Below are 13,376 nucleotides of genomic sequence, written 5' to 3'. Positions count from 1 at the left end.
CTGAAGAACTTAAATGGCTTCAAAGGACCTGCCCCTGGTCTGACTTTCCTCTTTCCCCCCCTTATGTTTCCGTCCTGTCATTTCTTTCCCTCCTTGTCTGCCTCACCTGCAATTTTCATAATTCTCATCTGGGAAAGGGGAATGATGGGAAGGCAGCCAGCGTCAGCCTTGTATACAGGAAACATTCCAGCTTCATTTTGATTTTCCTCCTTGGAGTCTTGTATATTTGCTTGAACTAATACACATATGCAGAACCCACACTCAGATATGAACACAAGCACACTCATGATGGCCTGGACACACACAATAACACACACCTTCAGGCATACTCAGAATCTAATACAGATGTTTTTATATAAGCAATCACAAACACAAGAGTAGAGGACCTATCTCAAACAGCTGTAGAATTCCACATCAAACACACATCTTCCCCTTGCAATAGAATCACACTGTTCCATGCAGATATGATCGCATACTTGTGATGCAAGAACATGTGCTCTTGCATACCCACAGACACAGCAAGACATAGAGGCATGCACACAAAGACACAGATCCACTTTCACTACCATGTAAGACCTATAAGCACACCCAGGCATGTTAAACAACCCCAGTTATGCTCCAACCAAAATACACTCTGAAACAGTCACAAACACACTCCTGGGTTGCGGCCGTTTCCCGTTTTGACAACCATATTTTCCAAATTACCTTGTTGTTCTTCCTGGGAAAGAAGGCTGTATGTGTGTTCGTCTAAGAATTCCCCTTAACATGACCCACATTAACCTCAGTGACATTATAACATCTACTTTTTCCTAAATATGGTCATGGGGAGTAGTACTCAACAGGAAGCAGAAGTGTGCACTCTCCACCTTGAACCATTTCATAATCACCTGAAAAAGTCAGTGTTCCGTGAGCAAATACTCATTTCCTGCAGAAGAAACTGCTGCAGCTCTTTCATGTGGTCATCCCAGCTATATCAGCCCTATGTTTCTGGGACCATCAAGAACTGACCTCCAGATCAACCCATTTCTTGGCCTACTCTTAGCCCCGAATTGCTTATTATAGGACTGGGAATTTGGACTTGTCCCTCTCTATTACAATAAGTGCTACTTTCAACCAAATTATTTTAATGCTTCCTTCATGACAGTCATAACTTAGTAGGTAATAACTTTAGAGTGACATCAAGTGACAAAGTGATGGAGTGTACTTTACATATTTGCTTGAATGATAGTGCTTAAATATGGAAATTTCCAGCATGTCTCTAACAGCCTTATTTATGGTAAGAGTTTATAGAGGAGACATGAAAAGTTAGAATTGGATTTTATAAAAAACAAAAATGTATCAGGCACAATTAGTTTATAAATAGAACATACTAAAGAATGGCCAGGATATTTGTGGATATGTGTTAATCAGATTTCCTTGGGAATTAGTAACTAGACTTTAGCCTTTGTAAAGAAACTGGCTTCAAATGGAGGGGGAAGGGTCTGAATCTGGAGCCTTCTGAGTCATCAAGTGGCATTTAAATTTCATTCAATAGAAAAGGGAAAGGTGAGCATAGACCTTGTTCAGTTAAAACTGCCAAAACAGCTTTAAGATGGCTAGCATGTAAAACATGAGGTAGTTTCCATCCAAAGACTCAGGTGAAGAACGATGTCTTCTTCCTGATCTATCTGGGGCCCATTCTCTTAGTTCTAATTCAGTTTGATGGGGTAAAAATTGAGTTGACTTTCCATACCATGGACTCCTGAGCTGATTTGGTGGAAGCATGCACCTGGAGGTTCTCTGATTTAGCACAGTATTATTCCCTCTGCACTGTAAACTCCATGAGGTCAGCTGTCCTCTGTACCTAATGCACCACTGAATCATCGGCCCTTAGCACAATGCCAGGTATGTCGCAGCATTTAATACTCGTTAACTGAACAAGTACGGGGTCCATCTGGGCAAGGAGCACCACGGGAGCTTTTCCTCCCCAGGCAGAGGTTACTGTTTCATGTTAGCTGTTTTCTGCATCTGCCATTCCTTCTGGACTCCACGGTTTACCATCCAGCAAGGCTTTTCGGAGTCGTCTCCAGAAGATGTGCCGTCCCAGGACACTGTCTTCCCACTCCAGGTAAGTGTTCCTGCTGAGAAGGCGATACAGTTCCACCTGCTGCCGCAGTAGGGACTTCTCCACCTTCTGCAGGACAATGAAGATGATGCCGGCACGACTGCTAAGAAACTGCCAGGTCTGGGCAATCTCATACTCAAAGATGCACCACCGACTCTGGATGAAGTGTTGGGACACCACGACAATAACTTTCCGACTTTTGTAGAAACCTTCCTGGATGATGTTGGCAGCTATGGCCACCCCAGGAATAAAGTCTCTGTAGTGAAGGCAGAGCTGAAAAGGGGGTACCCCCTCCTCCAAGTTCTTTACCAGTTCATTCCTCACCCAGTCTTCATCCTGGCTTGAGTAGATAACGAAGGCATCATAGGTGCTTTCGCCTCTGTTGTACTTTTTGCAGCCAGCAAGAAGCATCAGGTGGAAATAGAACTTATACACCAAAACTGCTACCAGAGAAACCGTGAGCACAGTGAACACTGACACACTAATGATAGTCTTGCTCCTCTGACAGGTGGCATTCCTAAAACTCAACATGGGCATGCCCTGCATGTCCAAAGGTTTTGCACACACCATTTGTTCAGTTTCCACCAAGAGCTGCCTGTGGTCCTTGACCCACTGCAGGAAATTCTGGTGTTCACAAACACAAGCAAAGTCATTCTGAGTAAGATTTAAGGAAACTAGATTACTTGGAAAACGCTGCCATTCTCGCTCCTTGGAGGCCACTATTCGGTTAAAACTGCAATCCAGAATTTGGAGGGAGAGGAGAGGTTCATAAGGGAGTGTATCCAATGACAAGAGGTTGTTATGACTCATATTTATCAACTGAAGTTTAGGAAGTGAGCCAAATGCCACCGGGGATACCTGTTCCAGCTGACACCTAGAGAGGTCTAGAATGGTCAAGTTGGTCAGGTCTTTGAAAATATTTGGAAGGAAGTTGTTCTGAAAAGAATTGCCAGCCATTTTCAAGACTTGGAGGCTGACCAAGCCATCAAAGATGCCCTGGAAGACAACTTGGGTGTGAGTATAAGAAATATCAAGGTAACGGAGGTTTCTGAGAGATAGGAATACTGAAAAATCACTGGCCTGTTTCAAATTGGAACGCTGGAAATCTAAATATTCTAGTTGTTCTAAGCCCAAGAAGTTTGAACTCATGGTAATAATATCATTGAAGCTCAGATCTAAATGCTTCAGTCTGCTTGTCCCCAATTCAGAGTGAGAACAGCAACCCTTGAAACTCAGGCCATTTCTACTGAGATCTAGAAACTCGAGGCTTTCTAGCTTCATCTCAGTAAAAGGGCTCACGCCTTTGTTGTCAGTGAGAACAAACTCCTTGAGAGAGTCCAGCTCCCATGTGGGAAATTCTTCAAATCCACAGTTAACCATTTCCAACCGTCGCCATCTGAGATTTTTAGGAAGGTATTTTGGCCTCTTTAAAGACAGATGCACCAGAGAAATTGTAGAAACATTTACCAAACAATTAAATAAGTCAGTAGTATCCTCTGAAAAATCATCAAAGTATGCTATCCGGAATTTTTCAATTGTCAAATTGCACAGTCCCTCCAGGAGAGATTTGTCAAAGCTTTCCAAGTTCCTTTCATTTTTAAATTCTCCCAGAACCAACTGATGGATCTTTAAACCAGCCAGACCTTGAATACAAGTTTTCATTACATCTGTACTATTAAAATTACTTCTCAAAGTCAGTTCACGGAGTTTAATTTCTTTAAAGGCACCTGGTTGGATAAAGTATAAAGGGTTCAGGGACAAGTCTAAAGAAAGGTTGAGAAGAGGCATTTGATGTAGAACCTGCAAGTCTTCATGATAAATATTTTGGATCTTGTTATTGGAAAGATCCAAGTACTCCAGGTTGGGCATGTTAGAAAAATATTCAGGTAACTTGAAGGAATGGATAAGATTGTGAGCCACATTAAGCTCCTTCAAAGTTTTGAGATGTCCAATGGGGAAGTCCTCTAGAGATTGTAGGTTTGTCTCCACGGCCACCAGTTTCTGTAAACTTGAGAGTCCAAAAAAGGCTCCTGGGAATAACCTCTGGATAGGGTTTCCTGTCAATATCAAGATGGAGAGGTGGTTTAGGCCCTGATATGCATCATCGTCAATTATCCGAATTTCACACCTACAGGGAAAAGAGATACAGATTATATTTCTGCTGAATTAAAACTCAAAAAGGAAGAACCATACCAGTCTTCTAGCTCTTCTCACAGATGAGACATGACATATGATTGTGCACTGACAAAGACATGAAGCAGGACAGATGACGACATGAACAAATAAGAAGCCCCACAGATGCAGTATTATCCTACTGGACACAATGACAAACTCTTGTCACAATAGGCACACATGCTAAGCAGAGGCAGGACATCCCTCAGAAGGAAATCAGTTAGAGATCAATAATTGGGGCACATGAAGACTGTATGGCTGATAGAGTATGTAACTGCCTTGGATTAACTTCAGCCATTTCCTGCCACATGTAATTGTGATTATCTGTCAGATTGGTATAGATAATTAAGATAGCGGTTAGCTGTTAAGCATGATAAATGACTGGTAAATGTCAATTTCAAAGATATAAAAAATTACACATAAGTGTCACAGGTTTGCACAAGCCTCAAGGTTTATGCAAAGCTCTCCATATATGATAGCTAGATATTTGTAAGTTGTAGTTATCATAGGTAAATGTTAGTAACAAGTGGTAGGAGTGCGTTCTGTGGAAGAAAAGGAAAGTGTATTATGAAACCTCACATTAAAGGAATGGCCCAAGACAAGGGGGATCAAAGCAGGCTTCTCTGAGCACATAAGTTGAAATCTGAAGGATGAGTAGGAATTACCAAGAAAAGGAAGTGAGCTGAAGAGCAGATACAAAAGTCCTGAGGTGGGCGACAGCCATGATACATGGAGGAACCGTGAGAAACCATGAGAAACTTTTGTGTCTGGTGTACAGAGAGGGAAGTGGAGGGTTGTGAGATGAGGTTGTGGAGAAAGGAGGATACAAAGCAGAGGCTTTCAGACTGGAAAAGCATTTTGACTTTTGCCCCAAGAGAAATGGCAGCTTTGCTATATACAATATTCATGGAAGTGTCCTAGAGACAAGGTTTTTTCCAGCCAACATATGGCGAGATAATGATAAACACTTGCTAGCACTGCAGGTGCATGCCAGTTAGCATTTGCAAATGAGTTATTTGCTAGTCCAACCTGAATTACATTTACAATTTCTCCACTTGTCATATCCCCTCCATGAGTATCAGGGGTAATAAAAGCATTTTGGCCTAAGCTTTTATTAATTGGTAACTTGATAGAGGGTGGTGGGTGCCATAGGAAGAACACTGGAAAAGGGGACAAGGCATCTCAGTTCTGGTGTCTCTGTGGTCCTCTCATACCTCTATGGATCTCAGTTATCACCATTCTAAATAACCTTGATTATTTCTCATGTTGCTGTCAGTTCTAGGATTTTATAACCCATAATCTTATGTATTAAGCAAGACTGGAGGGGTCTTGCTGTGTCTCTGTCTCATCAGAGGGAGCTCACACTTTTGAGGAGCAGAGCATTAAGATGAAGAGAACATTTAACTCAGAAGCAGGAGATGTGAATATGAGTCTCTCCTGCCAACAAGCTCCACAAAACGTAGAGTGCGAACGTAGATAAATTACTGAAACTCTCTGAGTCTCAGTTTCTTCGTCTAAAAAAGAAAACAAATATATCAATAGGTTCCCATAGGAATAAAAGGCTGCCTAGGGGACTAGCTGAGTTACTATATGTAAACATTGTGAAGGACTATGAAAAGGCAAGGGATATCTATGGTACTATGTTTGTCCCTGTCCTAAGCCAGGATCTCCTCCTGGCTAACCAGAGGGAGAGCTGTCCTCTCTCTAGACACATAGTTAAGGCCTCTGAGGGAAGTTCCTTGTGTAAGTGGTGAATCAAAGATGAATTGGGACATTGTTTGATGAGAAACTACTTGTTGTTTTAAAAAGGGGGGGGATGATTTGTCTATCTTAATTATAGTTCTTGACAAAATTCTTACTCAGAAAACTGAAATTTAGAAACTAATGAAGTGCTATAATAATATTTTTATCCTTATAAAATCTACTTTATAAGGTTTTTAATATATATACATGTTAACATTCATTATCACATTTATCCCTATGGGGTAAGTTTCACCATTTCTGTTTCACAGATATGAAAACTGATACTCAGGGAGATGAAGTGACATGCCTCAGTCCACATAGCTGTAAATGGTAGAGGAGGACCCGGCTTGGGTCCTCTAACCCCCACAGAGCTCTGTGCTCTACCCTACTGACTATAAAATGCTCCATTCCCCCTTTGTTATATACTCTGTCAGTTTCCAAGTTAGAGTATAAGACATCAGATGCACACTCTTCTTGCTACAGAAATATCCACTATAAAGAGGATTTTCATGCTATGATCTTAGAATTTATTAAACATTTCTATAATAAAAAGCCATATATAAAATTCTCCTGCATTTTCCAAAAACTCTTATAGAGAATATTATCCATTATCTAGTACATTTTAAAATAAAGTCTTAATGATGATAATAGTTTTAGAATTCAATTCCCCCCAAAAATAATGATAATACCTTCACCTACCCTAATAAATGATAAATTTCCCTGCATCAGAAAAGAAAATCTTAGTCACTGTTCTTTCTCACAGTAGATATTTTCCTTTGATCTTGTTATCTTTATCCTTGGGTTACTTGTATCTTCCTATTTCCCTATCCTCTATCCCACTTTCAATATTCTAGACATTCTTTGAATCCCAGTCAGTTCATGAAATCTGTCTTCACTACCCACTGCAGAGAAGCCCCCTCTTCTGAACAACACACTATGTTGCCTCTAGTTTGCACATAGCTTATCACTTACTAATGTATATTACCATCCTTATCTCAGGTTCAAAATCAAAAATCAGAATCAAGTAACGTTTATTGCATGCCTACTATGTGCCTAGCACCATGCTCAGGATTGTAACATGTTACTTCTTTCAGGTGTGTATGCCCTCTTTAATAGCTGGAGTTGTATATATCAACATACTCTTGTTTCCTAGCAGTCTGTATAATATATAGCTAGTAGTCAGTAAATATCTGCTGGTGAAAGAGTTTGAGTCAATTTTCTCCCCTGACTTAAAAGAATATCAAAAGATAGAACTCTCCTTAAAAACTTTCTCATCCAGCTTCTCATTTCACGGATGAGACAATGAGATCAGGAGAAGGGAGGTGGCTCGCCCAAAGTTATACAGCAAGTAAGATATCTGTTGAATGAATGAGTGAATAAAGATGAGACTCCTGACATAAGAATGAAGCGATAGAACAATGAGCATTTTACCTTGAGCAGTGTGTAAAAGCTCATTCATTACCTGGATAAATCCAACACCTGCAGTTCTGGGAAGCTGGAGAAGCTATGGCTGCCTAAATGCCTCAGGGGGTTAAAGCTCAGGTCCAGTTTCTTGGTTGATGTGGGGATGTTGTTGGGGATTTTGTCGAGATTCAGCTCCATGCATTTGTAAGTAATGTTAGGAACCACCTGCAATGATCACATGTTAGATACAGTGTCTTAACGCATGCACCTCAACTGCTCTCTCCACTCCCCTTTCCTAGGCCAGAACCTTGGAGACCTCCAGTATAAGCACAGGAGCCATCCATCCATCCATCCATCCATCCATCCATCCATCCATCATCCAATCATCCATCCGTCCATCTGTCCATCCATCAACCCACCCATTCATTCATTTGTCCACTCACTTTATACTTCTAAAATCTCTTACTCCAGATTTGGATGGGTGGAGCACCTACTATGTCCCCAGTTTTCTAACCTCTACTATCACAATGGCAGTATTTACAGAGAGGCAATGGAATCAAGTGGTGAAGAGCTGAGGCTCTGGAGTCCAAAAGCCCTGGGTTTCACCCTAGTTCTTCCATGTGATTTGGGGTAAAGTGTTTTTCCCCAAGTACCCGACAATTGTATACAGCCTTGGGGAAACTACCAGTTTAAGTGTCCATACTTCACAGTCATTGCTCAGTTTTTGCCAATAGCATTCTCTCTCTTGGTTCATTGACCTTTGAGCAGGTGATCTGGAAATGGGGAAAAATCTTTAGGATGTATGGACTCCAAAGATGAAACCAGTATATAAGGTCAAGTGGTTTATGCTTCTTTCATTCGTGGTCTTGTTTCCATCATACTTTCCCAAATTCTTTGTAAGCCCTTATTCTCTAACCTCCCATTTAATTTCTGAATTCTCTGATTTCTTCAACAAAATTTCTTGCTTAAGCCAGCTAATTTTGGTTTTCTGTTTAAAACAATAGAATCTGTTAAAAGGATTAAATGAAATGAGGTCTTTAAAGAGCTTATCGAAGCCTATTACAGTGAAAATGATCAATAATTGTTAACATTTATTATTAGCAGTTATTATTAATCCCCTAACATATATGGGCATATTTCTTATATGTTATATGCTTTATTTTAATCTTCAAATGAACCTTTTAAAGAAGAAGAATTCAGAGAGAAAAAGTAATATGCATAAAGTATCACAGTCACATGTGCAGCTCTTCACTTCATTGGCATGTCTCCTGAAATGCTATCCCTTATGGGAGCCTCCCAGACCGTACTGTGTAATAGTGGATGGTAACAGGCTTCCTTCCTTTACCCTCTTCCATCTATCTCCACATGGTGTATCACCATCTAACATAAATTATCCATGTGATTGTTCCATGTGTGTTGTTCATCTCCCTCTCTAGATTCTAAGCTTTGGTATTCTTGCTCTCTGCTGTGTCTCCAGTGCTCAGAATTGTGCCTGGCAAATGGTTAATGCATACTATTTATTGAATACATGAATGAATAACTGAAGATTTGCTTCAATCCAAATTGTAGGCATTTTCTCTAAGGGCTTTGGGCAGTGCCGAGACCCATGTGATACGGCTCCAGACTTCAGTGAGCTCACAATCTAGAGGAAGAGTTGAGGTGGGAACACGCCTCACACTACTGAACAGGACCATAAACCGGGCCTGGACAATAACTTCCTCTAGCTCATAAATGGTAGAGATCAATTCCAGATCCAGGGATTATAGATGGCTTCTGAGAAAGAGAGGATTTCAAGGTAAGTCTTGAAGGATGAGTAAGATTTGGACACGTGGAAAGAGGAAGAGGGAGAGAACAGCGTAAGCAAGAAGGGAAGAAACTAATTCAGAGCACCTGGCATGAAGTAGGAGAGGTGAAACCTAAGTAGGTGGGGAAGCCAGAGCCCTGTGGCAATACTTTTAATCATCTAACATGTGTAAGTTGAGCACCTACTATGTGCTAGGCGCTGGGTGTAGCGTAAGCCTTGACAGTTGGCTTTTCTTATAAAGCAGGTGCCTGATTTAAGCTTTGACTAGGGAGGCATCCACTTCAAAGAGGGCTATCTCCAAGAAACACAAAGCCAACCACATGACTAGATAAAGAGCCAGGCCACTTCCCCTCACTTAGCCTTCTTCCTGCACCCCTTCCCACCACCCCTTCCTAAATCCCTGCTCTTATATTTTAAATTCACCAATAAAGAGGGAGCCAGGGAAACCCTAGTCCCCCATCCTCAACCCCAATAATGACAACTCCACGTTCTTGAGAGCTATTTCTCTCTACCCTCAGCATTGCTTTGTGGCCCTACTTGTGTAATTTCCAGGTCTTCGAAGTAATAAACTTTCAGTTTTTCAAAGTGTCCTGATGGTTATTGCTGAAGGGTACCTTACAATCATAAAGAACCACAGGGGCTAGTCCAACCACAACATGGGTTATTGATAGGCTGAGACCAGCACAAAACACTGGGAAATAGTGGTAAATAAAATCAACAATGGTGTATTTTGCTTATAGATCCCATTTCAAAGGGAAGGACAAACAATGTACAAATACACAAAAAAAACATATAATGATATGCTATAAAAAAAAAAATAAAGCATCTAGAGATTAGAGGCCAATATGGGGAGTAGGGAGTTCTACATGAGATGATCAAGGAATACTTCCAGAAGGAGGTGACATTTAAGCAGAAATATAAATGAAGTGAGGGATTAAGTCATGAAGAAATCTAAGACTGTCCAACACGGTAGCCCCTATCCACACATGGCTACTGAGCACAAGAAACTTAGTCTAAGCTGAGAGGCATGTAAACAGTGAAATACATACTAAATTGCAAACACTTAGTACCAAAGAAAGAATGTGAAGTATTTTATTAATAGTTTAGTATATATTACATTTTGAAATAATATTTTGAATATACTGGGTTAAGTAAAAATATTATTAAAGTTAAACTTACCCATTTTAATTTTTTTTCAGTGTGGCCACTAGAAAATTTAAAGCTACGTTTAACTGATGAATCATTGAACACTATATCTTAAACTAATGATGTACTATATGTTGGCTAATTGAATTTAAATTAAAAAAAACTTATAAAGACATTAGAATGGGGGCGCCTGGGTAGCTCAGTTGGTTAAGTGACTGACTCTTAATTTGGCTCAGGTCCTGATCTTAGGGTTGTGAAATCAAGCCCCCTGATAGGTTCTGTGCTCAGCGCAGTCGGCTTGGGATTCTCTCCCTTTCCCTCTTCCCCTCCCCCTCCACTCACACACGCGCATGCTCTCCCTTTCTCTCTCTCTGGGGACATTAGAATGGTTGGGAAATAAAATAACAATTATTAACTTCCAGTCATAAATAAATAAATAGATAAATAAATAAATTTAGTTAAAATTTAGTTAAATAAAAATTTGGCTAAATTTAGTTACATCTATTATTTAAATTAGATCATGTGACCCACATGGTATTACCTTTAGGCAGGACTGATCTAGGAGCAAAACATTCTAGCTAGAAGAAATAGCCAGTGCAAAGGCCCTGGGGTAACAAACTGTCCTAATAGCACTCAGAAGTTATTACAAGTTGTTAAGAGGGCAATTTGTTAGAACTGAGCCTCAGGCAAAACAACAACAAATAAACAACAAACAAAAATGTGCAGAGTGAATTAGAGTGGAAAGGGAACTAGGAGGCAGGAGACCATCCAAGAGTCAACGTGAGGGGGACTGAGGACCTGCCCTAGGGTGACACTGAGGGGATGGGCAAGGTTGGACAGGTTTTGGAGACTGAGAATATGGGGTGTGGACAAAGGGAAGGTGTGATTTTATCCAGGGGTAACTGATTAGAAGATCCATTCCCATTAACCTAAGAGCAGGAGGGACACAGAGAAGACAATGAGCAGGGCTCTGGGCAGGGAGTTGGAGGAAGGGAGGACTATGAGATGACAAATTCATCTTTATTGCATATTAAAGTACATTATTTCCCCAGTGCCCTCACTCTCAGGACTCTGGCTGATGATGCTCTTCTTGAGTTTCTGACCCTGCCACACACTAAATCCCAAGACATTCCCTCAGTTGTTGGGTTCTAAGATGGACTTCCCAAGCACTTGTGAAGTCCACGCAGGGGAAAACAAAAGAGATCCATCATGAATGAGATTACACAAAAGTCGGTTGGTGTTTCACAAAGAAAGAAACCATTGCATTAGCTCTCACTTTACATCATTCTCTCTCTCTCTCTCTCTCCCCGCCCCTTTTCTCTTTGTCTCTTTCTCTCCATCTTTTTCTTTATTTCTCTCTCTCCACTTTTCTTTTCCAATCTCGTTTCTTTTCATCCTTTGGAACTAGGGCTAGATCTAAAAGTCTGAAATCCACTTAGAAAGTTCTCCCTATTAAGAGACAAAAAACAAAACAAAGCCCTTTCCTGAGATGGAAAGGGGCAAAGTGAGTGCCTGAAGCTGAGAGGACAGTCCACCAGCAGAAAGGAATGACAGGAAGCAGACCTCTTACAACTCTCTATTGAAGTAGGTATTATTATAAGGCTACTGTGGATGTAAAAACTAGCTTCAGGGGCGCCTGGGTGGCTCAGTTGTTAAGCGTCTGCCTTCGGCTCAGGTCATGATCCCAGGGTCCTGGGATCGAGCCCCGCATCGGGCTCCCTGCTCCGCGGGAAGCCTGCTTCTCCCTCTCCCACTCCCCCCGCTTGTGTTCCTGCTCTCGCTGTGTCTCTCTCCATCAAATAAATAAATAAAATCTTTAAAAAAAAAAAAAAAACTAGCTTCAGAGAGGTTTAATACCTTCTTCAAGGTCACGTAATCCAGAAGTCAAAGAACAGTGATTTTAAGCAGATCTATCTGACCTAAAGCCCCTATTAGCACTTAAAGTCCTAAATGGGCCATGAGCCCATGGGCTGCCTGTTGGTGCTATGTAACCATGAACTGCTCGGTCCGTGTGGCTTCTCAAGTCCTTAAGATAATTTGGCTCCTTGTTGCAAATGAAACTAGCCAACTAGGAGGGAGCCACAGTGGGAAGTTCTAGGCAGAGAGCAGCTTTTCGGAAGCAAGGCAAATCTCCCAGGAGGTGAACTGACCCAGAACCACATACCTGCACACAAGGCTCCCAGCTCTCGGGTCTCAGGCAGGAGAGGAAGGCCATGGCTGGGATCAGCATCCCAGCCAGGCAGGTAGGAGACATCATTCTGGCATTTTCTGTGCCCAGAAGTGGCTCTGTGAAACATGACACGCGGTATCCGCCTGCAGGGCTGGCCGCTGGGGCACTGCAGCCTTCTCTCTTGCCCCTGCTGGATGCCCCAGGACAGTTACTATATTCAGAGCAAGGCTGCTGCATTAAGGGGCAAGAGGAAGTGAGAGTGGCAACCTTAGCATTCTGGGCTTTTGTTTCTCTAATATTTATGTCCCCAGTCACAGGAGAGGAAGTTAGAAGAAGAACAAAACGTCTGCAGATCAGTGGTCCAAGTAACAGCAAGAGGAAGCTGGCTTTAATCCCGGGAAGTCATCTGACCTCCGGGTTAGTGAACTTGGGAAAACAGTCAGACCGGTCAAACAGCCTGTGCAACAATCCAGGACGGTGGCTTTCAGATTTCATTTTAGAGTGGAAACTCGCCCCGTGTATCAGGTTCCTAGGGCCACCACGAAAAATTACCGCAGGCTGGGTGGCTTCAAGGACAGACCTTTATTTGCTTATGAAGTTCTAGAGGCTGGAAGTCTGAGATCAGGGTGTTGGCGGCTTTTGATTGGTTCTCAGGCTCTCTCCTTGGCTTGCAGGTGGCTGTCTTCACTTGGTCTTCCCTCCATGTGTATCTGTGCCCTAATTTCCCCTTCTTAGAAGGACGCCATACATTTTCGATTAGGGCCTACCTGTATGACTTCATTTTACCTGAATTACCTTTTTAAAGGTCCAGTCCCCAAACGTGGTCATGTTCT

The 13,376-nt window shown here is 41.7% G+C and overlaps 1 protein-coding gene across 1 annotated transcript; it reads right to left on the bottom strand.

Annotated features, from left to right (window-relative positions):
• Positions 1-1,880: 1,880 nt before the first annotated feature.
• On the bottom strand, positions 1,881-12,633 carry TLR4 (toll like receptor 4). The gene is made up of 3 exons (XM_021691423.2): positions 12,538-12,633; positions 7,482-7,648; positions 1,881-4,232 (listed from the first exon to the last, which is right to left on the bottom strand). Exons 1-3 carry the CDS (start codon positions 12,628-12,630, stop codon positions 1,991-1,993), a joined length of 2,502 nt encoding a protein of 833 aa, XP_021547098.1. The 5' UTR covers positions 12,631-12,633; the 3' UTR covers positions 1,881-1,990.
• Positions 12,634-13,376: the final 743 nt, after the last annotated feature.

This window comes from Neomonachus schauinslandi, chromosome 13, assembly GCF_002201575.2.
Source record: "Neomonachus schauinslandi chromosome 13, ASM220157v2, whole genome shotgun sequence".
In the NCBI taxonomy this organism is placed as follows: domain Eukaryota; kingdom Metazoa; phylum Chordata; class Mammalia; order Carnivora; family Phocidae; genus Neomonachus; species Neomonachus schauinslandi.
The sequence above is the reverse complement of the archived record's forward strand: the minus strand, read 5'-3'. Positions and strand labels throughout refer to the sequence as shown.